Source organism: Rhincodon typus, chromosome 3 (assembly GCF_021869965.1).
Source record: "Rhincodon typus isolate 14 chromosome 3, sRhiTyp1.1, whole genome shotgun sequence".
In the NCBI taxonomy this organism is placed as follows: domain Eukaryota; kingdom Metazoa; phylum Chordata; class Chondrichthyes; order Orectolobiformes; family Rhincodontidae; genus Rhincodon; species Rhincodon typus.
Window position 1 is genome coordinate 93,851,076 of NC_063334.1, and position 23,642 is coordinate 93,874,717.

The 23,642-nt window shown below is 37.9% G+C and overlaps 2 protein-coding genes across 8 annotated transcripts in view; both read right to left on the reverse strand.

Moving 5' to 3' along the window:
* Nucleotides 1–3,119, reverse strand: part of fam151b (family with sequence similarity 151 member B) — a 25,090-nt gene extending 21,971 nt beyond the window's left edge. For 2 of the 3 annotated variants that reach the window (XM_048595105.1, XM_020530886.2), the window contains exons 1-2: nt 2,991–3,119; nt 550–675 (exon numbers count right to left, since the gene is read on the reverse strand). In XM_048595105.1, coding sequence (XP_048451062.1) covers nt 550–675; nt 2,991–3,009 — 145 coding nt within the window. In that variant the 5' untranslated portion in view covers nt 3,010–3,119. Of the gene's footprint in view, nt 1–549; nt 676–2,808; nt 2,960–2,990 lie in introns of those variants that run through there. The other variant, XM_048595104.1, reaches the window with a different exon arrangement.
* A 4,906-nt stretch (nt 3,120–8,025) lies between these two features.
* LOC109931643 (zinc finger FYVE domain-containing protein 16-like) overlaps nt 8,026–23,642 on the reverse strand; it is a 70,829-nt gene continuing 55,212 nt past the window's right edge. For all 5 annotated transcript variants that reach the window (XM_048595170.1, XM_048595174.1, XM_048595171.1 and 2 more), the window contains 4 exons: nt 18,584–18,746; nt 16,709–16,814; nt 13,622–13,798; nt 8,026–11,524 (listed from right to left, as the gene is read on the reverse strand). In XM_048595170.1, the coding sequence (XP_048451127.1) occupies nt 11,363–11,524; nt 13,622–13,798; nt 16,709–16,814; nt 18,584–18,746 (608 nt within the window). In that variant the 3' untranslated portion in view covers nt 8,026–11,362. The remainder of the gene's footprint in view (nt 11,525–13,621; nt 13,799–16,708; nt 16,815–18,583; nt 18,747–23,642) is intronic.

Consider the following 23,642-nt stretch of genomic DNA (forward strand, 5'->3'; position numbering starts at 1 on the left):
CCTTGTTGTCTGAAATGTTAAAGGGTGTTGGTTAGAATGTCAGATCAATTGCACATCCAAAAAAAGCAAGACAGTGCAAGATACTGCAATTGTAGCTTTCTATCAAGGACTCCAAACACAAGGAAGTGTGTTTCTCAATTACAACAGACTAAAAATAGCATTGAATTGGGACTCTAGGACAAAAATATTTTGTTCATTTTATCACTGACACTATAACAAGAAATTCACCTCCGAAAGGTAAGAGTGCCCTAATGCTGTTGCATTAAACAGCAAAATTGAAGCCAAGACAGACTGTCAATTCAATGTGAATATTAAAATTTTCATATCATTCATATTTCTATTTTATTTTTATTCATACATAGGTGAAAGTCATGCAGTCAATCTGAGTTACCACACAATCTCTTGGTCAAAGGCTTTTGGCATCAATGCTGCTTACCGAGTCTAACTCGCCAAACTATGCACCCCAAATAGTACCTTTACCTTCTGCGACACAATGATTACTTTATATCCTGCAAATGTCTTTTCTCTGTATCTCCGATATTATCTTACTTTTCAGTGCCTCTTCCATTTGTGCCTTTCTGTTGGCCGCATGATACCAGATGATTTCCAATGCATCATGAGAGGAGATTCTTCCTTGTTTGCGAAAGTACTCTACTGCATTTTCTCCACCACCATCTGGTCAACAAAATAACTTTACTTCACCACACGATAGTGTAATTAGGAAGAAAATAAAATTTGCATGTTTCTTTCACATCCCCATGTCATAAACACTGAGCTTTCCAAGATTATGTTCTAAAATGCAACTTTAACTCAGAAGTAAAACAGTTCTACAAAATGGGGTGAAATCCTGTAAATACTCGACTTTGGAGTCATGCCATGAGACTTGAGAGGAGTAAAGGGATAGAAAGTCAAATTGAAATCCATTGAGATGTTGGGTTGTGGTTATCTATCCTTCACAGAGGATCACAGCTCAGAAAACAATAGTTGTCACTGTACGGAAGTACGAAAATCTTACATTAAATTTGAAGAGGGATGCTTTTAAGGATTCTGTTTCTGTTTAAAAGGACAGAACAGACATGACTCTTGATGATTCGGGGGAAGTGGTTCATTAGGGTGTGCCTTGTTGTGATGAATATCTGGAAAACTAAGTGGGAGTGGAAAGTTTGGCAAGAGACACTGGAAGATTCAATCTGGCATGGCAAGGAGTAATCAAGCCTAGCTGAAAAGATGGATGATGATTTTGGACTGTCCTCTGATATTACATGGGACACAAAACACAGCAAAAATTTAACAAAACATGCCTTTCTTGGAGGCTGGCAAATAGGATGAAAGTAAACTAGCTAAATAGTTACAAAGAATGAAAGACTTGTAATTATAAAACACTTTGCACAACAGGACATCCCCAACACATTATTCCGACAAAGTGAAGTCTCTGGGCAGCAACCAATTTGTACACAGTAAAGTCTTACAAATGACAATGTGATAATGAACAGTTATTCAGTTTGTAATGCTGATTGGGGGATAAATATTGCTCAGGGCACCGGAGACAACTTTTCTTACATCCTAGAAATAGTGTTGTGGCACCTTTTATAACCAACTGACAGTGGTTCTGATGAAAGGTCAGCCTGAAGCATCAACTCTATTGCTACCTCTAAAGATGTTACCAAACTTGTGTATTACCAGCATTTTCTGTACTTAATTTAGTGCAGATGATGTTGGAGTTGGCATTTCATCCAACAGTTGGCACCTCCTATGTGCAGCACTCCCTCAGTACTCCAGTGAAGTGTCAATCTCAAATTTGGAGTGGCTCTTGAAATTATAGCATTTTCTGGCTCAGAGCCAAACGTGCTACAGTTACAAACGTGCCATCTGATATTGCCGGTTTTTAAGAAAAACATTAAAAAGACACTTCTGTTTTAATAATCTATACATTGGAAATTAAGTTTAAAATAGCCTCTCCAAGATGTAAGGCCCCAGCAGGTCACACCCATTACAATGGAATATTTCAAAGCCTGGTAAACTATGTTTCAGTCTCAAAGGGAGACTTTTAGAATACAGCTAGCCTGGGATAGGTGGGAAACTGGCCAGGACAGCATTGGAACAATAAAGTGTTAAGGCAACACAGATTAAAGATGATGATTTCAGAAGCGGATAAGTTAATACAGGGAGGGATCAGGCAACATTACAGCTGTGAAAGTTGGCAACCATGGTCTCAGGGCAGATATGCTGTGAGAATCTCATCTTGGAGTCAAATACTGTAACAGGAAAGTGAATATTATAGCTCAGCCTCAGACAATGACTAGTCTGAGGGACGGAGTTATTGGCGGAAACTGAAGACAATAGCTTTGTTCACCTCTATAATGTCTGCTCACCCAACATTAGAAAGAATGGAGGGGATGAGAAAAGGAGGGGGTGAGGTAGCTGTCATCAGTGGATATGTAGAACTGATACTGTGTCTTAGGCAATTAAAACAGAAATTGCTAGGGAAAAAAAATAGCCCGTCTGTCAGCATCTGTGAAGAGAAAGCATGTTAACGGTTCGGATCCAGTGACCCACCCTGCTGCCGCAGAGCAGCCCGAGGATGAGAAATTACATTAACGCCAAGGACAGAGCCCTGGGGGCAATATGGTGGGGCTGGGATGAAGACTCATTACAATGATTCTCTGGCTAGGAACATGGTACATGAAACTGAAACCAGGGAACGGCGTCCCACCCACATGGATGGTAAGAAGAGGCCCAGAGATGAATGGGGTGGTCTCAATCACTGTACACACATTTAGAAGTCAGCCCCCAGCCCCTCTCCAATACCAAAACGCTCTTTGGACAGTTAAGTTCACGGCGGCCCCGTCAGGAAGACCACGGGATAAGGATGGACTTCCTCCTCTTTAAACGTTCAGGGGGCCCGGCTCAGTCTCGACTGGTAACTGTGAAACTATAGAGAGAATTATAGACCGTTTGCCGAGTACCACCTCTCCGGCAACGACACCTACTTTGCTGACGGCCTTCCATCACGAGCCGGTCACACCTGCGCACGCGCCTCTGCCTGGGCCAGCCTCGCGCAAGATAACAAGCAGCTCGAGTCGTTTCGTGCAGTTTGCAGCCTGTTGCTTAACTCGCACCGCTCGACGGACTCTCCCTCTTCTGTCCTTTAATCATATATTTAACGTTTTCGTCGATGTTAAAATTATCACACAGATTCGTTCGCCCAAATTGTGCCTTTCACAACAATCTTGTGTAGAAACGTCTCCCTGCTCCTAATCCTTACTCTTACTTAACGTGTTCCTGGATCACTTTTGCTAAAGGAATAGAGTATAAAGGCCAAGCAGTGTCATTGAAATGGTATGTGTGCACCGTTTGAGGCTGGATGGTGTTGTATTGGAAGTAGTTAAGAGGAGGTTCACTAGATTAATTCCAGAGATTCCAGTTCTGAGGAAGGTCACCGGACCCGAAACGTTAACACTTTTTTTTCCTTCACAGATGCTGCCAGACCTGCTGAGCTTTTCCAGCAACTTTGTTTTTGGTTTCTGACTTACAGCATCAGTTCTTTCGGGTTTTTTTTTGTTCCAGAAATGAAGGGGTTTGTTTTATGAAGATAGATTGACCAGATTAGGCCTAGACCCTACGGTTTAGAAAAATAAGAGATCCTATTGAGGTATGTATGATAGTAAAAGCGTAGAAAAAGACGTTTCCTCAGGCGGATTAATGTAGATGGCGCTGTGGCTCAGTGGATAGTACTGCTACCTCAGCAGCAGAGGCCCAGGTTGGATTGCACCCTCCGGCGACTGTGTGGAATTTGCACATTTTCCCGGTGCCTGGGTAGATCTCCTCCCACAGTCCAAAAATATGCATTTAATGTGGATTGACCATGCTAAATTGCCCATAGTGTCTAGGAATGTGCTGGCTAGGTGGATTAGCGATGGGAAATGCAGTGTTATTAGTAGGGGGTGTAAGTGTGAGTGGGCTGCTCGTCGGAGGATCAGTGTGGACGCAGAGGGCTGAATTGCCTGCTTCCACAGTATAGGGATTCTGTGATTCTAGAATGAAGAAGCCATAAAGCTTTTAAAATAAGGGGGTAACAGATCTAAGAAAGAGAAGAAATCTACTTCTGTTAAAGGGTTATACATCCACAGCATTCACCACCTTAATGTTTTAGTATCCACCATACTCAGAGTACATTTAAGGAAGAGACAGATTTTTAATTGTCTAAGGTTCTTGAGTAGATGTGTAGCTCAGGTTGTGAAGACTGTGGTTGGTTCACTCGCTGAGCCGGTTCGTTTGCAGATGTTTCATTAGCCTGGTGGGTATCATCAGCAGTGTGGCCTCCGATGAAGCGCTATGGTGTTTTCCCAACTGCTATTTAAACTTCTAGCTCAGTAAGCGAACCAACCAGATTTTTAATTGGTAAACAGAGTTGAGGCCAAGATAAAATCAGCATGATTGTACTAAATAGCACAGGAGGCTGAAGGAGCTCAATTGCCTACACGTGCTCCTAGTTATGTTCTTATTCGTCCATGTCCCATTCTTTTAGAAATTTTAAACATAGGCCATAGGGCCCTTTGAGTCTACTGTATTAGTCATTAAAGGTTATGGCTGATTGTACTGTGATCTCAGCTCCACTTTCTTGTCTGAAGCCCAAAGCTTGACACCCTCTATTAAAAAAGACTAAATTTATTTAAGATTCAGTTTAAGAGCCAGCCTCCAATACCGCAAGGGGAAAAGAATTCCACATTCTAATTATCCTGGGAAGGGGAAAAAAAAATGCTCATTGCTTTGTGACGAGGGAGACATCTTATTCTTAACCTGCATCTCCTAATTTCAACGTCCCCAAACTCTAGGTATCCACCCAAATCTGTCCCCTGAAAAATCTTGGATAACAAGGTGTAGAGCTGGATGAGCACAGCAAGCCAAGAGGAGCAGGAAGGCTGACGTTTCGGGCCTAGACCCTTGATCACCTCTCATTCTTACAAACACAGCAACCTAAGCTTTTCTTCATAAGTTAAACCCTCTATCTCCAAAATAATTCAGGTGAAGCTTCCCTGAACTGCTTCTAAAGTAATTTATCTTTCTCCCCCTAAAATAAGGTCAAACTTGCATGCAATTCCACAGATTTGGTCTCACCAGTGCCCTGTACACTAAGATTTTTGTATTCTTGAAAAAAAAACATGCCTTATGTCTTGGACTTTTTAGGACAGATGCAAGAATAGGAATAACAATTCATACTGCATGAAAAAATGTGGATTGATTGGCAAGTCAACTCTGTTGGTCAAAGCATTGTTAAGACACATGCACCAAAGAAGTATTGTCCCACACTTGTTATTAATAAAAAAAAACTATATGGCTGGATATGATCTGTTTACAACAGGTATTTTAAAATATTCTCATCTCACATTTCCACCTCTCCAGCCTGGAAATCATCACTTACGCCACTAGAAAAAGCTTCTCCTTATTTATTACATCAACATCCTTCATTTACCGCTGTCAAATCTGGATAACCTCTAAAAATAACCTGAGGTTATTCTGAGAGCAGAAAAGGTTATGGAAGAGAGGGGAAAAACTAAGTCCTTTCATTCCAGTATCATGACAGTACATCTCGTTTACAGTCTAGGGCTATAGCATCCTTTTTAAAGGGCAAAGTGCAGTGCCCACGATTAGCCAAAATACTCCAACAGGGACTTAACTAGTTTTATATTGATGTTTAGTGTAACTTTGTTGCTTTTGTACTCATATATAAAGCTAAATATCCCTGCAAACCTTTCCAACAACTTTCTTCAAAGACTTATTTAAACTCCCACTTCTCATCTTATATCCCTTTTAAAATTGTACCTTTTAGTTTACGTTGCCTCTTGTGCCTCCAACTAATTCCATAATATTACACTTTCTTCCATCAAATTTAATCTATATCCTCCTAAGGTCTGTCGCTGTCATTCAAAATTGCATCATGATCTGTTCATCCATTCATCATGTTCACCGACTCGGGCTCCTCATGCAGTACCACAAATTTTAAAATTCACAGAAGATGTTTTCAAAGTCTTCCTTTTTACCCCCCAGTCTGTCACCATCTTGGCTGTGTATGTCCTAGTCCCTCAACCCTCCAAGATCTCTGTACTCACCCAATTCTGCGCTCTGGAGCACTCCTGATATAATCATGTCACAATTAGCACGTGTGTTCAATTAACTGGCCCCAACTCCCAAATTCTCTCTCTTAAAACCTTTTTTTTTGACCAACTGCCCCATTATATTTATTTGCAGAATGCAAAATATTGTTTAATTACACATCCATGGATTTTTTTTTCCCATGGTGTTGTTTCATTGGGGTTGCACTTGGGAAAGCAAGCACTGCTGTTCCCAGAATCATGATAAAAGGTTAAAGATTTTTAAATACATAAATTATTCTCCAATTTACCTACCTTTCAGACCCAGGTTGACAGTAAACACAGACTCTGTACTTAAAACAAGAATGACTATTTATTACAAGTAGTAAGACTCTAATTAGTTGTACAATTAGAGACTATTGACATAAAATTACTAGCTAAAACTCTAACCCTCTAATAAACTCACCCTCTATACACAGAGGGAAAAAAAGCCATGGGTATTTTCAGTAGGGGGGAAAGGCTTGGAAGACAGTTCTTTGATCCCTGTCCACAGGGTTTACTGGGATAATTCTTGTGATCAGAATGCTGCTTCTCGATTTTCCGGATATGTTGACTTATTTGTAGGAGGCATAGCAACTAGTTTACACTTCTAAAAGCTTTTTACTTATAAATTAAAACTCACAGCTTAGGAGAAATAAACTGGCTAACTTCAGACATGAGGTGCTTTTTACTGCAGAGTAAAAACAGCGACTTCTGTTCAGCAGTCCGATGGTCTCTGCCAAAACATTCACAAGGTCAAAAATCAGATGACACCAGGTTATAGCTCCGAAAGCTTGCATTTTCAAATAAACCTGTTGGACTATAACCTGGTGTCATGTGATTTGACCTTGTCCACCCAGTCCAACACCGGCATCTCCACATCAAAACATTCATACCAAGCTGTTCAGCTTCCTGGCAGCCAGAGTCATTTGCAGGCAGAAGGCCTTTGTCATTGATAACTGGTCATGAGTCCACAGGCCAATCTGCAACTTGTTGGCAGACAAAGCTCCGTTTGTGCACACCCCTTGACTCCAGCTCATCTGCAAACTAGGCTTCCACTACTGCTGGAACAAACAGCAGAATAAACAGTACTCACAATGTGTGTCAGGTTACTTGCTTTTAAGAAGTGCAGCAATCCTCCAACAATCCTTGGCTTTTAAAACAGGATTTTTTTTCCCCATTTCAGTAAACAATCAAAATGACAAACAAAAATGTCTTTACAACTAATTTTCTTTTTACTATGTTATACATGCTAAATCAAAGAAAGATGTGTGGTTAAGAACCATGTCATTAATGACATCATTTGCTTTGATGTTTTAAAGCTTTCTGCTGTGGCATTAGCAAAAACGGCAAGTCATTAGCTGATGATATTTTTTTTAAATGCTGCATTGAGTTTGCATTCATCTACAAACTCAAATTTTGCAGCTTATTTGAAGGCGAAATCCTTCTTCTGGTTTAGATTTGTCAATGATATACAAGTTGTTGCAACACAAAGGCTGCCTTTTGCCATGCACGAATGGTGATAGGCAAAAAAAGGCCATCTTTGCGTCGTTGCTTTGGCGAATGTTGACATTGGAATAATTATAGAAGTGTGGATCAGTGGCCTGTCAAATTGACCTGAAGAGAACAGTTTTCTGAGAGTTTCGTTACAGTTTACACAGAATATTAGTTAACTTTTCCTGTCAGAAAGTGCTTTCAGAAATAACATTTCAAATTGCACGATACTGTACATGTACAGATTTAAATATTACTTCATTATTCAGACATTAAATTTTGATGTTTCAACCTTTTCATTTGCATATTGTTTTCTACTGTCCAGGAAATGTTGAATAAAAACTCGAAATACCTTTCGTAATTCATTGCAATTGGTTTCAGGATCACCAGTCTGATGAAATGAAAACCTGTCAGTGATATATTCTTTACCTTTCATTTAACTTTAGAAGACACAAGGTGGCAATAGATTCCTGTAGAGCACATGTTCTCCAGAAACTCTAGTGACAGGAGAAATTGCACTTCCTATTTCCGTTTATTTAGTGAAATAAAGCAAAGAGCCGCGGATGTTGGAGATCAAAAACAAAAACAGAAATAGCTGGTGAAACTCAGCAGGTCTGGCAGCATCTGTTTGAAGAAAGCACAGTTAACTTTTCAAGATTGATGACTCTATCAGAATGGATAGCAGCTGGGGAAAAACTGGTATTTATGCTGAAGATGTGATGGTTGTGTGTGTGTGGGGTGTGTCGGGGTTTGCAATCCAGTCTGCGTTTCATCTCCCCAACGTAGAGATCATCATATTGTGAACATTGAATGATGTACAGGCTATCAGTTCTGATAAAGAGTCACCAACCTCAGAATATGAACCCTGCTTTCTTCCCATAGATGCTGCCAGACCTGCTGAGTTTCACCAGTAATTTGTGTTTTTATTTCTGATTTATATGGGCAGTATTCAAAAGGATCTTAAAAACAGATTGATTTGTAAAAAGACCAAATTCACCAGCACCAATCTACACACAACACATTCCAGCAGAATTCTGTCAAATCAGGTCTACTTTTAAAAAATATTGCAGGTAGTGAACAATATATAATTCAAAATGGATATCTTTAAAAGGCTTAGAGCCTAACATTAGGTGACTAACAGATAAAACATCTAATAGCACATACTTACTCATATCTAACATGTTGCAACAAGTTCCAATGGATTAATACATTATTTTATTGCCTCTGCAGCAAGTAGGCAATTTTGAAGTGGATGGATATCTGATGTTTAATCAAAACTCTTTGAATTATGCAAAAAATTAATTAAAGGCTAAAAAGAAGCATGCTACTTTAATCTCATTTTAGGAGTCTTGCAACTTTCAAGAGTAAATAAACAGTATATGTAGCTTTTATCATTACAGAAATTTAAAAGGTGACATCAGGCAATGCCTACTCGAGAACATAAAAAGTACGTGCACAGAACCAACAAAGCAATAGAATTTAAGAGAGTCTGATCCCCAAACATGTTACAGCAATCTTCCCCCAGAATAAACTGCTCATGGCAATGGGCAGTCATGTGGACATTTCTCTATTTTACTTATTTTCAAGCATTTGAATACTGTAAAAGCTGGCAACAACTAATTTAAATCACATTAATTTTCTAGTGATTTATTTTTCATCATAAATATACATGGATACATTTAAATAAAAGTATTCAAGCAACAAATGATTTACCATTTTACAAAACATAGATCGATGTGTTTAGAACTCAATATTTAAGGACACTAATTTGATTTTGTTTATACATTTGAAAAAGTGTTACCTGATGCACCTGTCATGTGGAGCACATTTTATTACTTTAACCTTTCAAGCATGTGGCATTGAAGAGATTTGAATGGCAAGTGCAGACACATCTTTCCCTGTGTATTGGTAGTTTTTTTAAAAAAAGCAAAATATTGTTTGGAAAGTTCGGAATTAGTGATTTTACAGACATTTAACTGGACATGAAACCCACTATAAGAAATTAGACAAAGAATATACATTTTAACACTTTTCAGACAAAGGAGTATAAGTTTACAAGTTTCATGGTAGGGAAATTGCACATTTCTACCTAGCAAAATACAGACTTAAAAACGCAGTAACTGATCAAAAAAAGGCTATTATGTCAGTATTATTTTAATTAGCTGTTCTTAAACATCAAAAAATTAACCCGATTTAATATCCCATAAATGTTCTCAATTTGATTATATTTCATTTGAAACTAAAGTCACCCTATTTTATAAAACTAATAAAAAAGTAATAAAGGTAATTACGCTTGAAAGGCTTTCTCAATCGATTCAAATGTTCCTGAAAATTTAAGCCGCAGTTATAAAGTTACTGCATATTCCCAAATACCAGTGTAAATCTTTTGTAAACAAATCTGTGAAAAAATTAAAATTGTTATAGAAAATGTTAGTAAATATACATAAAGGTTATGAACATAATTATTTTTGGAGGTTCAAATCCTCACATAGGAATGTCAGATGCATGAAATATGCCAAATCAGAATGTGACTTGGTTCAGAATTCCTGTAATGGCTTACTGGATGGATCCTACCCCTCCAGTGGGATCTGTCTATTTTCAAGTCATACTGGTAAGATTTTTTTATACCTAAACTGTTAGAATGGTCCACATTATTTTGTGCTTTACTGGATTGAAGGAGGCTAAACTCTATGTGATTGCCAACATTTTTCAGATGACAATTGGTAACTTGTCCACATGCACTGCTTTATTCTCACATTGAAAATGCTGCCAACTGTAGCAGGGTTTAGCCATTTCACACGTCTGAAGTGCAGTTGCAGCAGGGGGCCTTTTAAAATATGCATAATTTCCAACCATGACAAGATATCGTGTAAAAAAGCATATACATGTCAGTGTTCCTTACCTCCAGATTTAATATACTAAGCGGCTTTGAAACATCTTTCAACCACTAACTGTCTTGGGAAATTCTGACTATTTCACATTACTATTCACAAATGTCAATGTAAAAAATAAACTGCTGTTCTTTAGCAGAAAGAACTTACTTTTCTTATTAAGTTTTAATCAGGTGGCATTTGTGAACCATTCAGATGGCAAAGTCTGTGCATAATGACTTAAATTCCATTTATGGCTTCATATGCTACTGCTCAGTTACAAAACTTCATAGCTTAATAATTATTTATATTTAATTTAAAAATTTAAGTATTATTTTACCAAGTTATCTTTAAACTTACTGCTTAGCAATCTCCAACAATGACGTGGAACCTGATTGTGTTAAGATGACACATATTAGCCATATTAAATGAAAAAATATGGACTTGTGGACTTCGGAAAATTGAATGACTACCTTACGTACTTGAATTGAAATCTAACCATTGACCCAGAATCGTGGGTATAGTCTACCATGGGGTATCACATCCTGGACTTGTACATAACTAAGCAAGCAGATTTCATGTCCGAGATTCTGAATGAGAATACAAATAGATTCTGAATGGGAACTTAACTATTTTGTCACAAAATAGAACCTAGTCTCAGAAGAGAAACTGGCCTGCAACAAAGTATCTTAGTACAGCACCTGTGAGAAAAGATTAACTCAGAGCAGGGATCATTGAATCCTTTAGTGAAGTCAGTGAAACAGAAAAATATCTTTGAAAGCTTCAATCTGTACTATTTCATTTTTCCATGGATGAAAGAAAGTTCTGTGCTTTTGGGGGCCAAAGAATTTGTAGTTTTTTCACTCCTCAAACAAGGTTTTCCAGAATGAAGAAAAATAATTCCATCTCTAGGGGGCCACTGCTAGCGTAAGAGCTCCCACTGTGGATTACTGGGATTAAAGCACTGTCCAAGTCATTCATGTAGTGTTGTGGAAGTTGTTGTCCACTTGATCCTGCTTGATATTCAACCTACAACAGAAATAAAAGATCAAATAACCTAAAATCTGTAGAAACTTTAAGTATTATTTTTAAATTTTCATAATTGATTTCTCTAGTTATTCTTAGAATATTAGGTTGCTTTCACAAATATTTCAGAACCTCAGTACAAACTAGTTAAACCTGGACCAAGAAAATAAATTTAGTAAAATATCTAAGCCAGTCAAACTTCTGTACTCTAACTTCAACAATCCAAAACTGCTGCCTGTATTTTCATTTGCATGGGTCCTATTGACTCACAATTCAGCAACATCTTCAACTTTAAACTCACATGTTTGCGTTCAAGTTCCTCAAATGTGATCATTCTTCTTGGCTCAATATGTAACCATCTCCAGCTCTCTAATCCCCAGAGACTGCACTATTCCTCCAATTCTTGTTATTGGCACATCCCAGCTTTCTGACGTTGGTGGCTATGTTTTCAGCTATATAGGCTGAAATTTCTATAATTCCCCTTCCAAACATCTCTATCTTACTTTAAGACAATTCTTTAAACCTGCCACTCAATGAAAATTTGGTACCTGTCTCTCATGTCTCCTTATGTGGCTTGGTGTCAAATTTTGTTTGATAACTTTCCTGTGAAGCACCATGGATGCCTTAGCAATATTGAAAACACTATACAAATGCAAGTTGCTGTCATTGTTGAACATGAAAACGACGGTGGTGACATTTAATACAGGCAAGCACGAAGTACAAAATACAGACAATAAAATAATTCAAGTCCATGAACAATTTGAAACAGCTAAGAAGCAAATTGGGGCAGATGTGTAGAAATTTGGGCAGATGTAAGATCCAAGGGAGTGACATAAAATTTGTGTAAACTATTAGTACTATCAAAATATATTGAAAAATTGAATACCTAAAAGACAAAAAAATCAGGTAGAGTTCCCTCATGTTATAATACAGTTGAAAAAAACTGAAAATGGTTTTTCATTAATCTGGGTGGACTAGACCAAGACTTTTAAAACAGAGGAAATAATTTCTCCCAATCTACCCTGCCAGTTTCCCTTAAATGTATTGAAAACATCAGTCACATTACCTCTTTATCCTCTAAATTCTAAGGGATGTAAGCTTCATTTGCTTATTCACTCCTTGTATCTTAAATGTTTGAGTCCAGGTCAATATTCACTGAAAGCTGTGACTCTGTACAGTAACCTGAATATTTCCATGCAAACTGCACACATTTTGACTTTTAAGTTATAAAGAATTATAGCTTGTCGTTATATTGGTCCAAATAGCACTGGAGTAAATCTGAACTGTATTTCCTCCTCAGCCAAGGTGAGTGGACAATTTTTATTAGCTGGCATTTTATGCAATTTAATTCTTTCATGTTTTACTTTTGGACCCAAATTCTATGTTACTAAAGGACAACATTAGTCCAATCTATACAGTGGGACAAGACTCCAATGCTTCAGTATGGGTAATTATTTAAAATCTTGGGTTGTGAGCTTCAAGGCAGTAAAGGTCTTCTCTTCCTTCCCTCACTGCTCATCTCGTGTTTGCAGCAGTTTTCAATCTTTGAAGTTGAGTCACAGTGGGATAAGGTTCGGGAAGTAAATGTTCTAATGGCACTTTAGGAGGACTCAAAGTAGGCACATTGGGGAAGTGGGGAGAAAAGGAAGAAAATAAGTAAAAAGGGACTAAAGGAAGACACATGAATTAGATTTGCCAAGGTATTTGAACAGTAAAAACTAAAAGAACTGTGGATGCTGTAAGTCAGAGACAAAAATAGAAATTACTGGAAAAGGTCAGCAGGTCTAGCAGCATCTTTGGAGAGAAATCAGAGTTAACATTTTGGGCTGAATGACCCTTCCTCCGAACTCGAAACGTTAACTCTGATTTCTCTCCACGGACGCTGCCAGACTTACTGAGCTTTTCCAGCAATTCCTATTTTTGTATTTGAACAGTACATGCTACAACAACACAAAGCATTTAATTCAATCTCTCATTTTGAGGTAATAATATTTTTTGCAGAATAAACCTGAAATTGCATCAGTAACATACATGCATTCACAAAACAAATTGAAAGTACTTGTTAAACACACAGTTGTGAGATGTTTTTGCCTGCCTTACCTTGTCAATTTCTAAAGAGACCCTGAGACTCAGCTTGTTTATTCCAATTTCTTTCAAGGCTTTTAGGTGAGGGCACAGAGCAACACAGCAAGCACTGGCAATCTCCTCAGTCAGTTCACTCTGCGCAGCTGGAATGGTAGGACTGAGAGGATCATGATTTCTTTGCAAATAGAATACCTATAATAAAAATAACAACTTAATTAAGTTAATGATTATGGCTTCTTTGAGCATCAAAACAGATTCTGTAGATTTTAACATAAGTGGCACCCCAGTTTTCCAAGTACAATACTTGTTGTTCCTTCAAATATAGTAGTAAGGTGATTGAAAGACAGTCACAGTGAATATTTGCAACTTAATGGATTTTAAAGCACTCTCAAACATGGAGATGTAGTAAACAGTGAGAAAGATACTAATGGATTTCAACAGGGCATAGACAGGCTTGCAGTATAGATAGAAAACTGGCAGGTAGAAGTTAACACAGAAGTGTTAGGTGATGCATTTCGACAGGAGGGATAGGGAGAGTCAATACAGACTTCATGCTCTTAAATGTGTGTGTGTGCAGGGACACACTTAGACATGGAAGAATCTTGGGCATCCATCTGCACAGATGTTTTAAGTTGACAGGACATACTGACAGTATTGTTAGCCAAGTATGCGGGATCTTGGGTTTCATAACGAGTGTAAAAGTAAGGAAGTTACACTGAACCTTTATAAAATTATGGAAATTAATTATTTCTAAATGAAATTGGATGGATACAACGACCAGGCCTACAGGGATTTAGGGGGTGGAAAATAGAGCTGACTGGCACTGGGCTGTGCACTAGCAATGAACTCATTGGGCTAAGTGGCATCCTTCTGTACTGTAAAAAAATCCATAGCTTTAACCAGTCAAGTTCAAAAATAGTCTTACATAGGACTGTAATTTGTTACAATGTGAACTTTAATGCTGTCTCAAAAAATGTACTTTAAATAACTTTTACATCCATTCATTTCAAGACAATTGAGTTGTGTACACTTAAAACACTCATATTTAAAATGAGAAGCTGCTTATATCAGACAAAATGCAATTGTCATTATCCATTTGCATTAATATCAATTCCTGTATCACCAGAGTACTAAATTTTCCACTTATTTGGACTGAAACAGCTAACTAGTTCACAACTTAAGCTGCACCGATAACAGTAATGCTGATTTAATCATGGCTTAGCGGTTAGCAATGTTGCCTGATGGTGGATCCAGGCCCCACTCTAGGGCTTGAACATAAAATTCAAGGCTGTATTCCAGTGGGGGAATTATGCTTGATCAGAGATGGTGTCTTTCAGATGAGACATTAACGGAGGGCCTCTCAGGTATACACAAAAGATCCCATGGGACTATTTCAACGAGCAGAAAATTCACTGGTTACCTGGACAATATTTACTCGTCTATCAGCATAACCAAAACAGATATAATCATTGTCATATTGAGACAGGATGTGTTCTTGAATGGTACTATATAAATGCAAATCTCTTTTTTTAAAAATAAAGTGCATTTGTGAAATCATCATTTGAGCCTTTAAGCCTATTCCACATGGTGTAGCTGCTGGTCAGATTGCAACTGAATAAAATGTCACAACAGAATGGTAGCTGTGGGAATAGTGCTTAGCACTACATATTATGTGAGCCTTTGAAAGTAGTGGTCAAAATATATTTGTACAAATGTACATGTTACAAACAAGAGTGGTGGGATAACTGTACTGTTGCAAACTGAAATGCAGCTGTATAAAACATGTTCTTTTGTAATAAATTTCAAGATTTTACTACTGATGGGTAACTGAGGTTAGTGTTTTTGTTAGAAAGTGCTTCACACAACTGAAAAAACATTGTTAAACAACTGATGCCAGAACAAAGCACCTCGTAGTTTGGTTAAACCTTGGGGTATTCAGCACAGAAAGGTTCTGTTCCAATGGATGTTTATGCATAAAAATTATTGAAAGCAAAATATCATCATTAATTATTGCTCACTTTATATAATCTTAAAACCTGTGTTATACATGCAGGCATAATGAAAATCTGATAAATTCTAAATTGTTCAACTCAATACATATTTTAAGGTTTTTGAAGACTGGCAGAATAGGCTTTATTGCAAACATTAAGCAGCCACAAAATGATACATTTAAAATTATTAGTTTATCAACAGAAATGCCATTAATTACAATCTAAAATCATTAAAAGCTTCACTTAGGTGTACAGAATGGGAAAATACATGTGGGGTACAATATAGAATATATGTCAAAATACAGGGATTCAGGGGGTTCATGTTAAATGTTGCTGCTCAATGTAGGGAAAAGCTGACATCTTATAAGACTTCTCGTGAAAAACTGTTGGCGTAAAAATGGAATGTAGATACTTTCCACCACAAGAAACGACAGGATGCAAATTACTGGTGGTACAGTGGGAAATAAAGAGCATTATGTAAATATGTAAAGTTAGAAACAGCTATTTTAACTGTTCATCATTGGTCAAGAACAGTATGCTCATGATGCATTTGCCATTTTAGTGAAAAGAATTGGGAAGAGGGACAGGTTAAATGCACAGCAACCAGGATAACGGAGATTCTGACTCGGTCTCCCTGCAGTGGAGAAGCCTAGAAAACAAGACAAAGCAGAAAAGGACAAGAGACAGCAAGACAGAGAAATAGAAGAGGAGCTTGAAAACCAAAAATTTCATGGAGAGTTATCATGCACTCCCGTCCAGTCATAATATGGAAAACACATTACCTACAATTGACTGTAATTCACTACCAAAACTTATTGCAACAGTTAATCCGAGGATTTAAACTTCTCCTGACTTTATTTCATGAACGTAGCCTCTCAATAACTTTGTGTCAGTCTATTCCCATAACAATTAGGAGTTCAAAAAATACTTAAAACCAGCACACAGTAAAATCACAACTCAGATACATGACCATTTATCTTAGAAAAGAGGTAAACATTGCCAGAACAATGAAGAATGTGATAAATGCAGCAGGGTTAGAAAACACAAACCGTCCAATCATGCATTTTCAAGATTTTTTTTCCACATAGTGCTAAACAAAATAGCCACTAACCTCTGTACACTTTACAACAATTCCATCTGTTTCAAATACATTTTCCTGGAGCATTTTGATGCTAGGAATGTCTTTCATGGATCGTCCATCAATAGGACTTAAAACACTGGAGGCAGAGTTTTAACATAATTATTTTAAAGGTTATAAGTACAATGAAAGAATGTACTTCAAGATTCATACCACAACATAAGTTTAAATAGAAAAATCTCTATGCAGTCTTCAACTATGTATTATCACCAAATTGAAAAACCTGACTGCAGTGTGATTACACCATTAAAGGAAGTGCAGACCAGAGATCACTGCTATAACTCTTTTGCACCCGTTAAAACAGCTCATCTTCTTGAATCAGCTCTTGGATAATTATACAACAGTTTGTAAATTTTGCAGTTTGGGACCATAGGATATAGAACAGTATAGCACAGTACAGGCCCTTCGGCCCACGATGTTGTGCCGAACTTTTACCCTAATCCTAAGGTCTACCTAACCTCCACCCCTACCTTATACTATCATCCATCTGCCTATCTAGTAGCCGCTTAAATGCCCCTAATGAGGCCGACTCCACTACCCTCTCGCGCAATGCATTCCACACCCTGACCACTCTCTGAGTAAAGAACCTATCTCTGACGACTCCCCTATATCTACCTCCACTCCACTTTAAAACTATGTCCCCTCGTAATAGCTACCTCCACCCTAGGAAAAAGTCTCTGGCTGTCCACTCTATCTATACCTCTGATCATTTGGTACACCTCTATCAAGTCACCTCTCATCCTTCGTTGTTCTAAACAGAAAAGCCCAAGCTCTCTCAACCTTTCCTCGTAAGATCTTCCCTCCATTCCAGGCAACATCCTGGTAAATCTCCTCTGCACCTTTTCCAACGCTTCCACATCTTTCCTGTAATGAGGCGACCAGAACTGGACACAATACTCCAGATGTGGCCAAACCAGGATTTTGTATAGCTGGAACATAACTTCACGGCTCTTGAACTCAATCCCTCTATTAATGAAAGCAAACACACCATATGCCTTCTTAACAACTCTATCCACCTGGGTGGCAGCTTTCAGGGAACTGTGAACATGAACCCCAAAATCCCTCTGCTCCTCCACACTGCCAAGAATCTTTCCATTAACCCTGTATTCTGCTTTCAAGTTTGTCCTTCCGAAATGAATCACCTCACACTTTTCAGGATTAAACTCCATTTGCCACTTCTCAGCCCAGCTCTGCATCCTATCAATGTCCCTTTGTAACTGAAAACAGCCCTCTGCACTGTCCACAACGCGATCCACCTTCGTATTGTCCGCAAACTTGCTAATCCACGCCTTCATCCAAATCATTTACAACAATCAAATAGAAGAGAACACAGAACAGATCCTTGTGGTACACCACTCGTACCTGAGCACCATGTTGAATATTTTCCATCCACTACCACCCTTTGTCTTCTAAGGGTCAATCAATTCTGAATCCAATCTGCCACATTTCCCCCTATTCCATGCCTCCTTACCTTCTGCATGAGCCTACCATGGGGAACCTTATCAAACGCCTAGCGCAAAGCAAACAAAAAAAACTGCTTTAAGGCTCCATTTGATCTTTTCTCCCTTTTGCACTTCCTTTTACAGCAACTGACATGACAAAACACAAAATCTGAGAATTTCTATCCTCTACTAGAATGTGTAAGCAGAGCAGTATTTATTGAGGACATTAAAATTTAAAATAGATTTTTGTTAAATATCCTAATTACAAGTTCTTTGAAGAAAATCAGACTATAAAATGCTTTATCAATTCCCATTGTCAAAGATTATTTCCATATTTTAGAAGAGCACTATTTTGTGAATGAATTACACATTAAATAGGTTAACAAAATATTATTAAAAATCATACCCTTTATTTACAGGTTCATCACCATCCACCCATTGAATATTTACGAATTCTTTTGTGTCATCTGGGTCCAATTTCCCACAAATGATTTGAAAGTCTCTTTTTTCCCTCAGAGCTCGTCGTAAACCCTCCATGGTTTCTGGAGTAATTTGTACCATAAGTCCATCTGAAATCAGAATCAACCGCTTTAAGGAAATTAAAAACAAAAACTTATTATCTATTGAGTAGGAAGCAAAAAATTGGACTCTTAAATTTGATGAAATACAAGACTATTGTTTAAAAAATGCAGTGGAGAACCTTTCTGGGGAAATAAGTGCCCAGGTGACCAAAACTTTCAGAATAATTTTGATTTGCTGGAAAACCAAAATAATATCATCATGGGCAGATGATTGTATTAAGACTGTTTTAGCAGATATTTGTTTCCAAGGAGGGAGAAAAGATCTTAACAGCTTAACTTGAAAATTTTGCATAATATTGGGAAGAGGAACTTACCTCAAAACATCTCTCAAAAACATAATTCAGGATTTACTGGCATTCAATTACTCATCAGCAACACAATAAAGTTACACAGATAGAAAGGAATAGTCTTTACCATCGAACTCGGTGGGTTTCAACTTCGCCTTCAACTATTTATTAAAAAAAATGTTCACATTGAACACAAGAATCCCGATGTTCCAACACTAGTAATGTGGAAGATTGTGCAAGTATGTTCAATGCACAAAAGCAGGACAAATCCAACCTAGTCAATGACTGCCCTATCTGTTGACTCTGAATCTTCAGCAGAGTGATGAACTGTTATTGACAGTGCTACCAAGCACAAAGGAATACCACTGTTACTAATGCTCAGTTTGGGTTCTGCCTGGGCCACTTGGTTCCTGACCTCATTATAGACTAGGTTGAAGCATGGTCAAAAGAGCTGAATTCCAGAGATGAGGAGAATACAACTGCCTCCATGTCAAGGCCACATCTGACTGAGTTTGCATCAAGGATTCCTAACAGAATTGGAATCATTGGGAATAGGGGTAATTTCTCTGCTGGCTGAAATCATACCATATAAAGAAAGATGGTTATGGTTATTGGCTGGCAGTCACCTGAATGGGGGTGGGGGGGTAGTGGAATTCTAACCATCTTTGATATTTAAAGGCTTAAGGAATGAATCAGTCTGGGGATTACCATTGGTAGACAACTAGACAAATACTGTAGGTACAGGATGAGGTCAGAACCTAGGAATTCTGTAGCATGTAAGTTATCTCTTGTCTTCCCAATGTCCACCATCTACAAGGCAAAAGTCAGGAGTGTGATTGATACACTCAACTTGCCTAGATGAGAGTACTCAACAGAACTCAAGCAGCTAGACCAAAAGCTCGAGGACAAAGTAACCCAATTGGATTTACGTCACTACTTTCAACATTGATTGTCTTCACCACTAACGCACAGAGGCAGCTGTCTGTACTGTCTACAAATGCACTGCATTAAACCATCAACACCACTCCTACAACACCTTTCAAACCCACGACCCTGACCACTTAGTAGGACAAGGCATACGTGCGTGAAACTACCATTTCAAAGCTATCCTCCAAGCCATACACCATACTAACTGGGAACTATATTACTGGTGCTGGGTTAAAATCACTGTCTAACAGCGCCGTGGGTGTCCCTATTCCTCAAGCACTGCAGTGATTCAAGAAATCAGCTCAACAGCACCTTCTGCAGCCCAATTATAAAATTGCAACATTTTGCTGGCCTAGTCAGTAATGCTCACATCACATGAACAAATAACAAAAAAAACCTAGAAAATTTTAAGGTAGGTGGAAATCTAAAAATCAAGCTTAAAATATTGACAGGCAATCTCTGATGATTACAAGTTTATGTCAATGGACTTTAACCCAGCAACAATGAAGGAACTGCGATATAGTTCCAAGTCAGAATGGTGTTCGGCTTGGAAAGGAGCTTGGAGGTGGTAGCATTAAAGACAAAGGGTATTTCTAACTTTACCACTTATTTAAACTAAATTACAGAATTAAAACTAACGTCCTTGGACTTTCATTTCTACAGTTTATTGAAAAATAATGAGATTTACAGATTCTTTTAATCAATCTTTCATACACAGTGGATCTATTTAGTCCATTTTTTTTCAAGAGAGAACAGTTTCTGTTACGTAAAAACTTAAAATATATCATAATTGAAGTTTGTTGGAGTGAGGAGGAGGAGAAAGATATAGTTAAAGAAAGAACAGGAGTATGTTTGAGTACAAGAGATTATTCCAAAATTCTAAGTATCAACCTAACTGCCAGTTTCTTGTAATGCAATGTACTGGGATGCAAAAAAAGCCCACAGTATCTGTAGCATAATTAGAATGCCTATATTAATGATATGGTATATAAGATGATGTCACACTGACATCAGAAGTCACATGCAATGGAGATGCTGAGAGAGAGAGAATGGAATAGCTGTACCAGACAGCTGTAATCCAAAGACTCATGTCATGTATAACAGTATGAAAATAAAAAAAATTGTTAGAACATTAGTCACTTTGTTAGACAATAGTCACTTTTAGGGAAGGCATAGATAGTAATACAGCATGCTCAGAGTTGGGTCAGTATAGTGCAAGATAATATACTCTCAATAGTGCAGGTCCACATCTCAAAACCCAAACTTTCCAGATGATCAGTCCTTATGGATTCTGATGACCAAGGGTCGTTTCCATGATGGCAGCTCAAATTAATATAGATTAAAGCATGTTATTATGAATAAAATAGTTTAACTGCCAAATTAGTGAGTCACTGATTATGTTAAATTTAGTGTTCATGACAGTATGCAGTTTCATTATTATTTAAATCAAACTAACAAATTTCTAAAATAAAGATCAGTCTAAAATCTCAGTATAAACTAAAAACAGTGCAAGCAAAAATAACCACAGAAATCAGTGAAAGGCTAGGATTCTAACCATCAAGGAGTAGTTGGAATGAGGGATATTAATTACCTTGTATTGACTGGGATAGTGGTTGCGTAAAGACCATTAAGGGATTGGCATTTCTAGATTGTGTTCAGAGAATTTCTTGCAATACTATGTATAGGACAAGAAAGGAAGCATGGTTAGACCTGGTTCTTGGGAATGAGGTGTGTTGAATGGATCAAGTGACGTGGGAGAATAATGGAGAACGGTGATAATTGTATCATAACGTTTAGAATGATAGTTGACAATGATGGTGGACAAACTAGAGTAGGAAAAATCAATGGGAGGAGAGCAGACCTCAAAAAAGAAAAGAACAGAGCTGGGCAAATGGAGCACAAGTTGGCAGGAGGAACAGCAGCCGCAAAATGGGCTAAATTCAATGAGATGGTGGCTTGGGCACAGTCGAGACATATTGCCTCAAAAGGGAAAGGCAAGTCAAATAAATCTAGAATTTCCTTGACAAAGGATTTAGAAACTAAGTTAATGAAAATAAAATATACTATAAGTCTCTGGTAGTAAAAACAAGAGCAAGAACAGAACCATAGAAAATAGGAGGTTATTTGGCTCATTGAGCCAACTTCACCATTCAACACGATTGTGGGTGATCTCAAAGCCATTCTCCGAACTCTCTCCTCTTGACACCTGTAGTTTCTACAAATCAACCATTTCCTTCTTTTATTTATTCAGTGATTTGGCTTCCCCAGCTGCTTATGGTTGAGAATCCCACAAGTTCACCATCCTCTGCATGAACAAATTTGTCCTCATCTCAGTCCAAACAATTTATGCCATATTCTGAAACCATGATTGCTCGCTATGGACCCGAACTCTCTTCCCCTCACAACCCTCCCCCAGGTCAGGTGAAATACTGCCTCCATCCAATCTGTCCAATCCTGGAGGAATTTGCTATGAATTTATTAAATCCCCTTTCATTCCTCTGAATCCCAGTGAGTACAGATCCAGTAGACCCAATTTTTGCCAACCCCAGAATCAGTCTGGTGAACAAAGCTGAATACACTCAGTTCAGCAGGGAGGTGGAAAAGCAAATACAAGAAGAAAAAGTGATAATAAAAAAAATACTGGCAGCTACCATAAAGGGAAAGTCCTTAGTTTTTTTTATAGGCATTACAATGTATAGTGAAAGGAGGAGAAGACCTATTAGGGACCCAAAAGGGGGTTTATACACAGAGGCAAGAGACCTGGCAGAGATGTTAAATGAATGCTTTGTATCTGTCTTTACCTATGAGGTGCCTCTGCCTAGACCACTGTGACTGAGGAGGAAACTGTTGCTAGAAAAGTTTAAATTGAGAAGGAAGAGGTATTTGATAAGCTGTTGATACTTTAAGTTGAAAAGCTCCAGGAGCAGATGAGATGCATCCGACAGTATTGAAGAAAGTGAGAATGGAAATTGCAAGGGTACTGGCCATAATCTTTCAGTATTCCCTAGACCCAGCAAAAGGTGCTAGAAGAAAACTGCAAACATTACATCGTTGTTTTAAAAAAAGTTATAAGAATAAGCCCAGCAATTACAGACCAGCTTAACTGCAGTGGAGAGGAGAAGTTTCTAGAAACTGTTATTCAGGATAGAATTTATAGTCATATGGAAAAATATGGGTTAACTCAGAGAAGTCAGCATGGATTTGTTAAGGGAATATTGTGTCTAACTAACTTGCTGGATATTTTTAAGAAGTAACAGAGGGGCTTAATGAGGATAAGGCTGTTGATGTGATGTACATAGACTTCCAAAAGACATTCGATACTGGGTCATACAACAGAAACTGACAGGTCATGGAAAAAAAGGGACAGTAGCAACATGGTCACAAAAAAAATGACTGAATGATAGGGAACAGAGACCAATGGTTAATGAATATTGTTTGAGCTAAAAGGAAGGATCCTGGTATGTAGGGAACAGTTTTAAAGTTTCTGATAACAGAAAACTTGGAAGAATTGTAAACCCTGAAGAGGTCAGTTTAGAACTCCAAAAAAATTAGTAATGTCAGTGAAGAGGCGACAAAGTTCAATGCACAGAAGTGGAAGGTTACAAAAAAAAAAAAAAAAAAAAAAATTCTAAATCAACCTGTTCAGAGATGTTATTACACACCTCGAGAG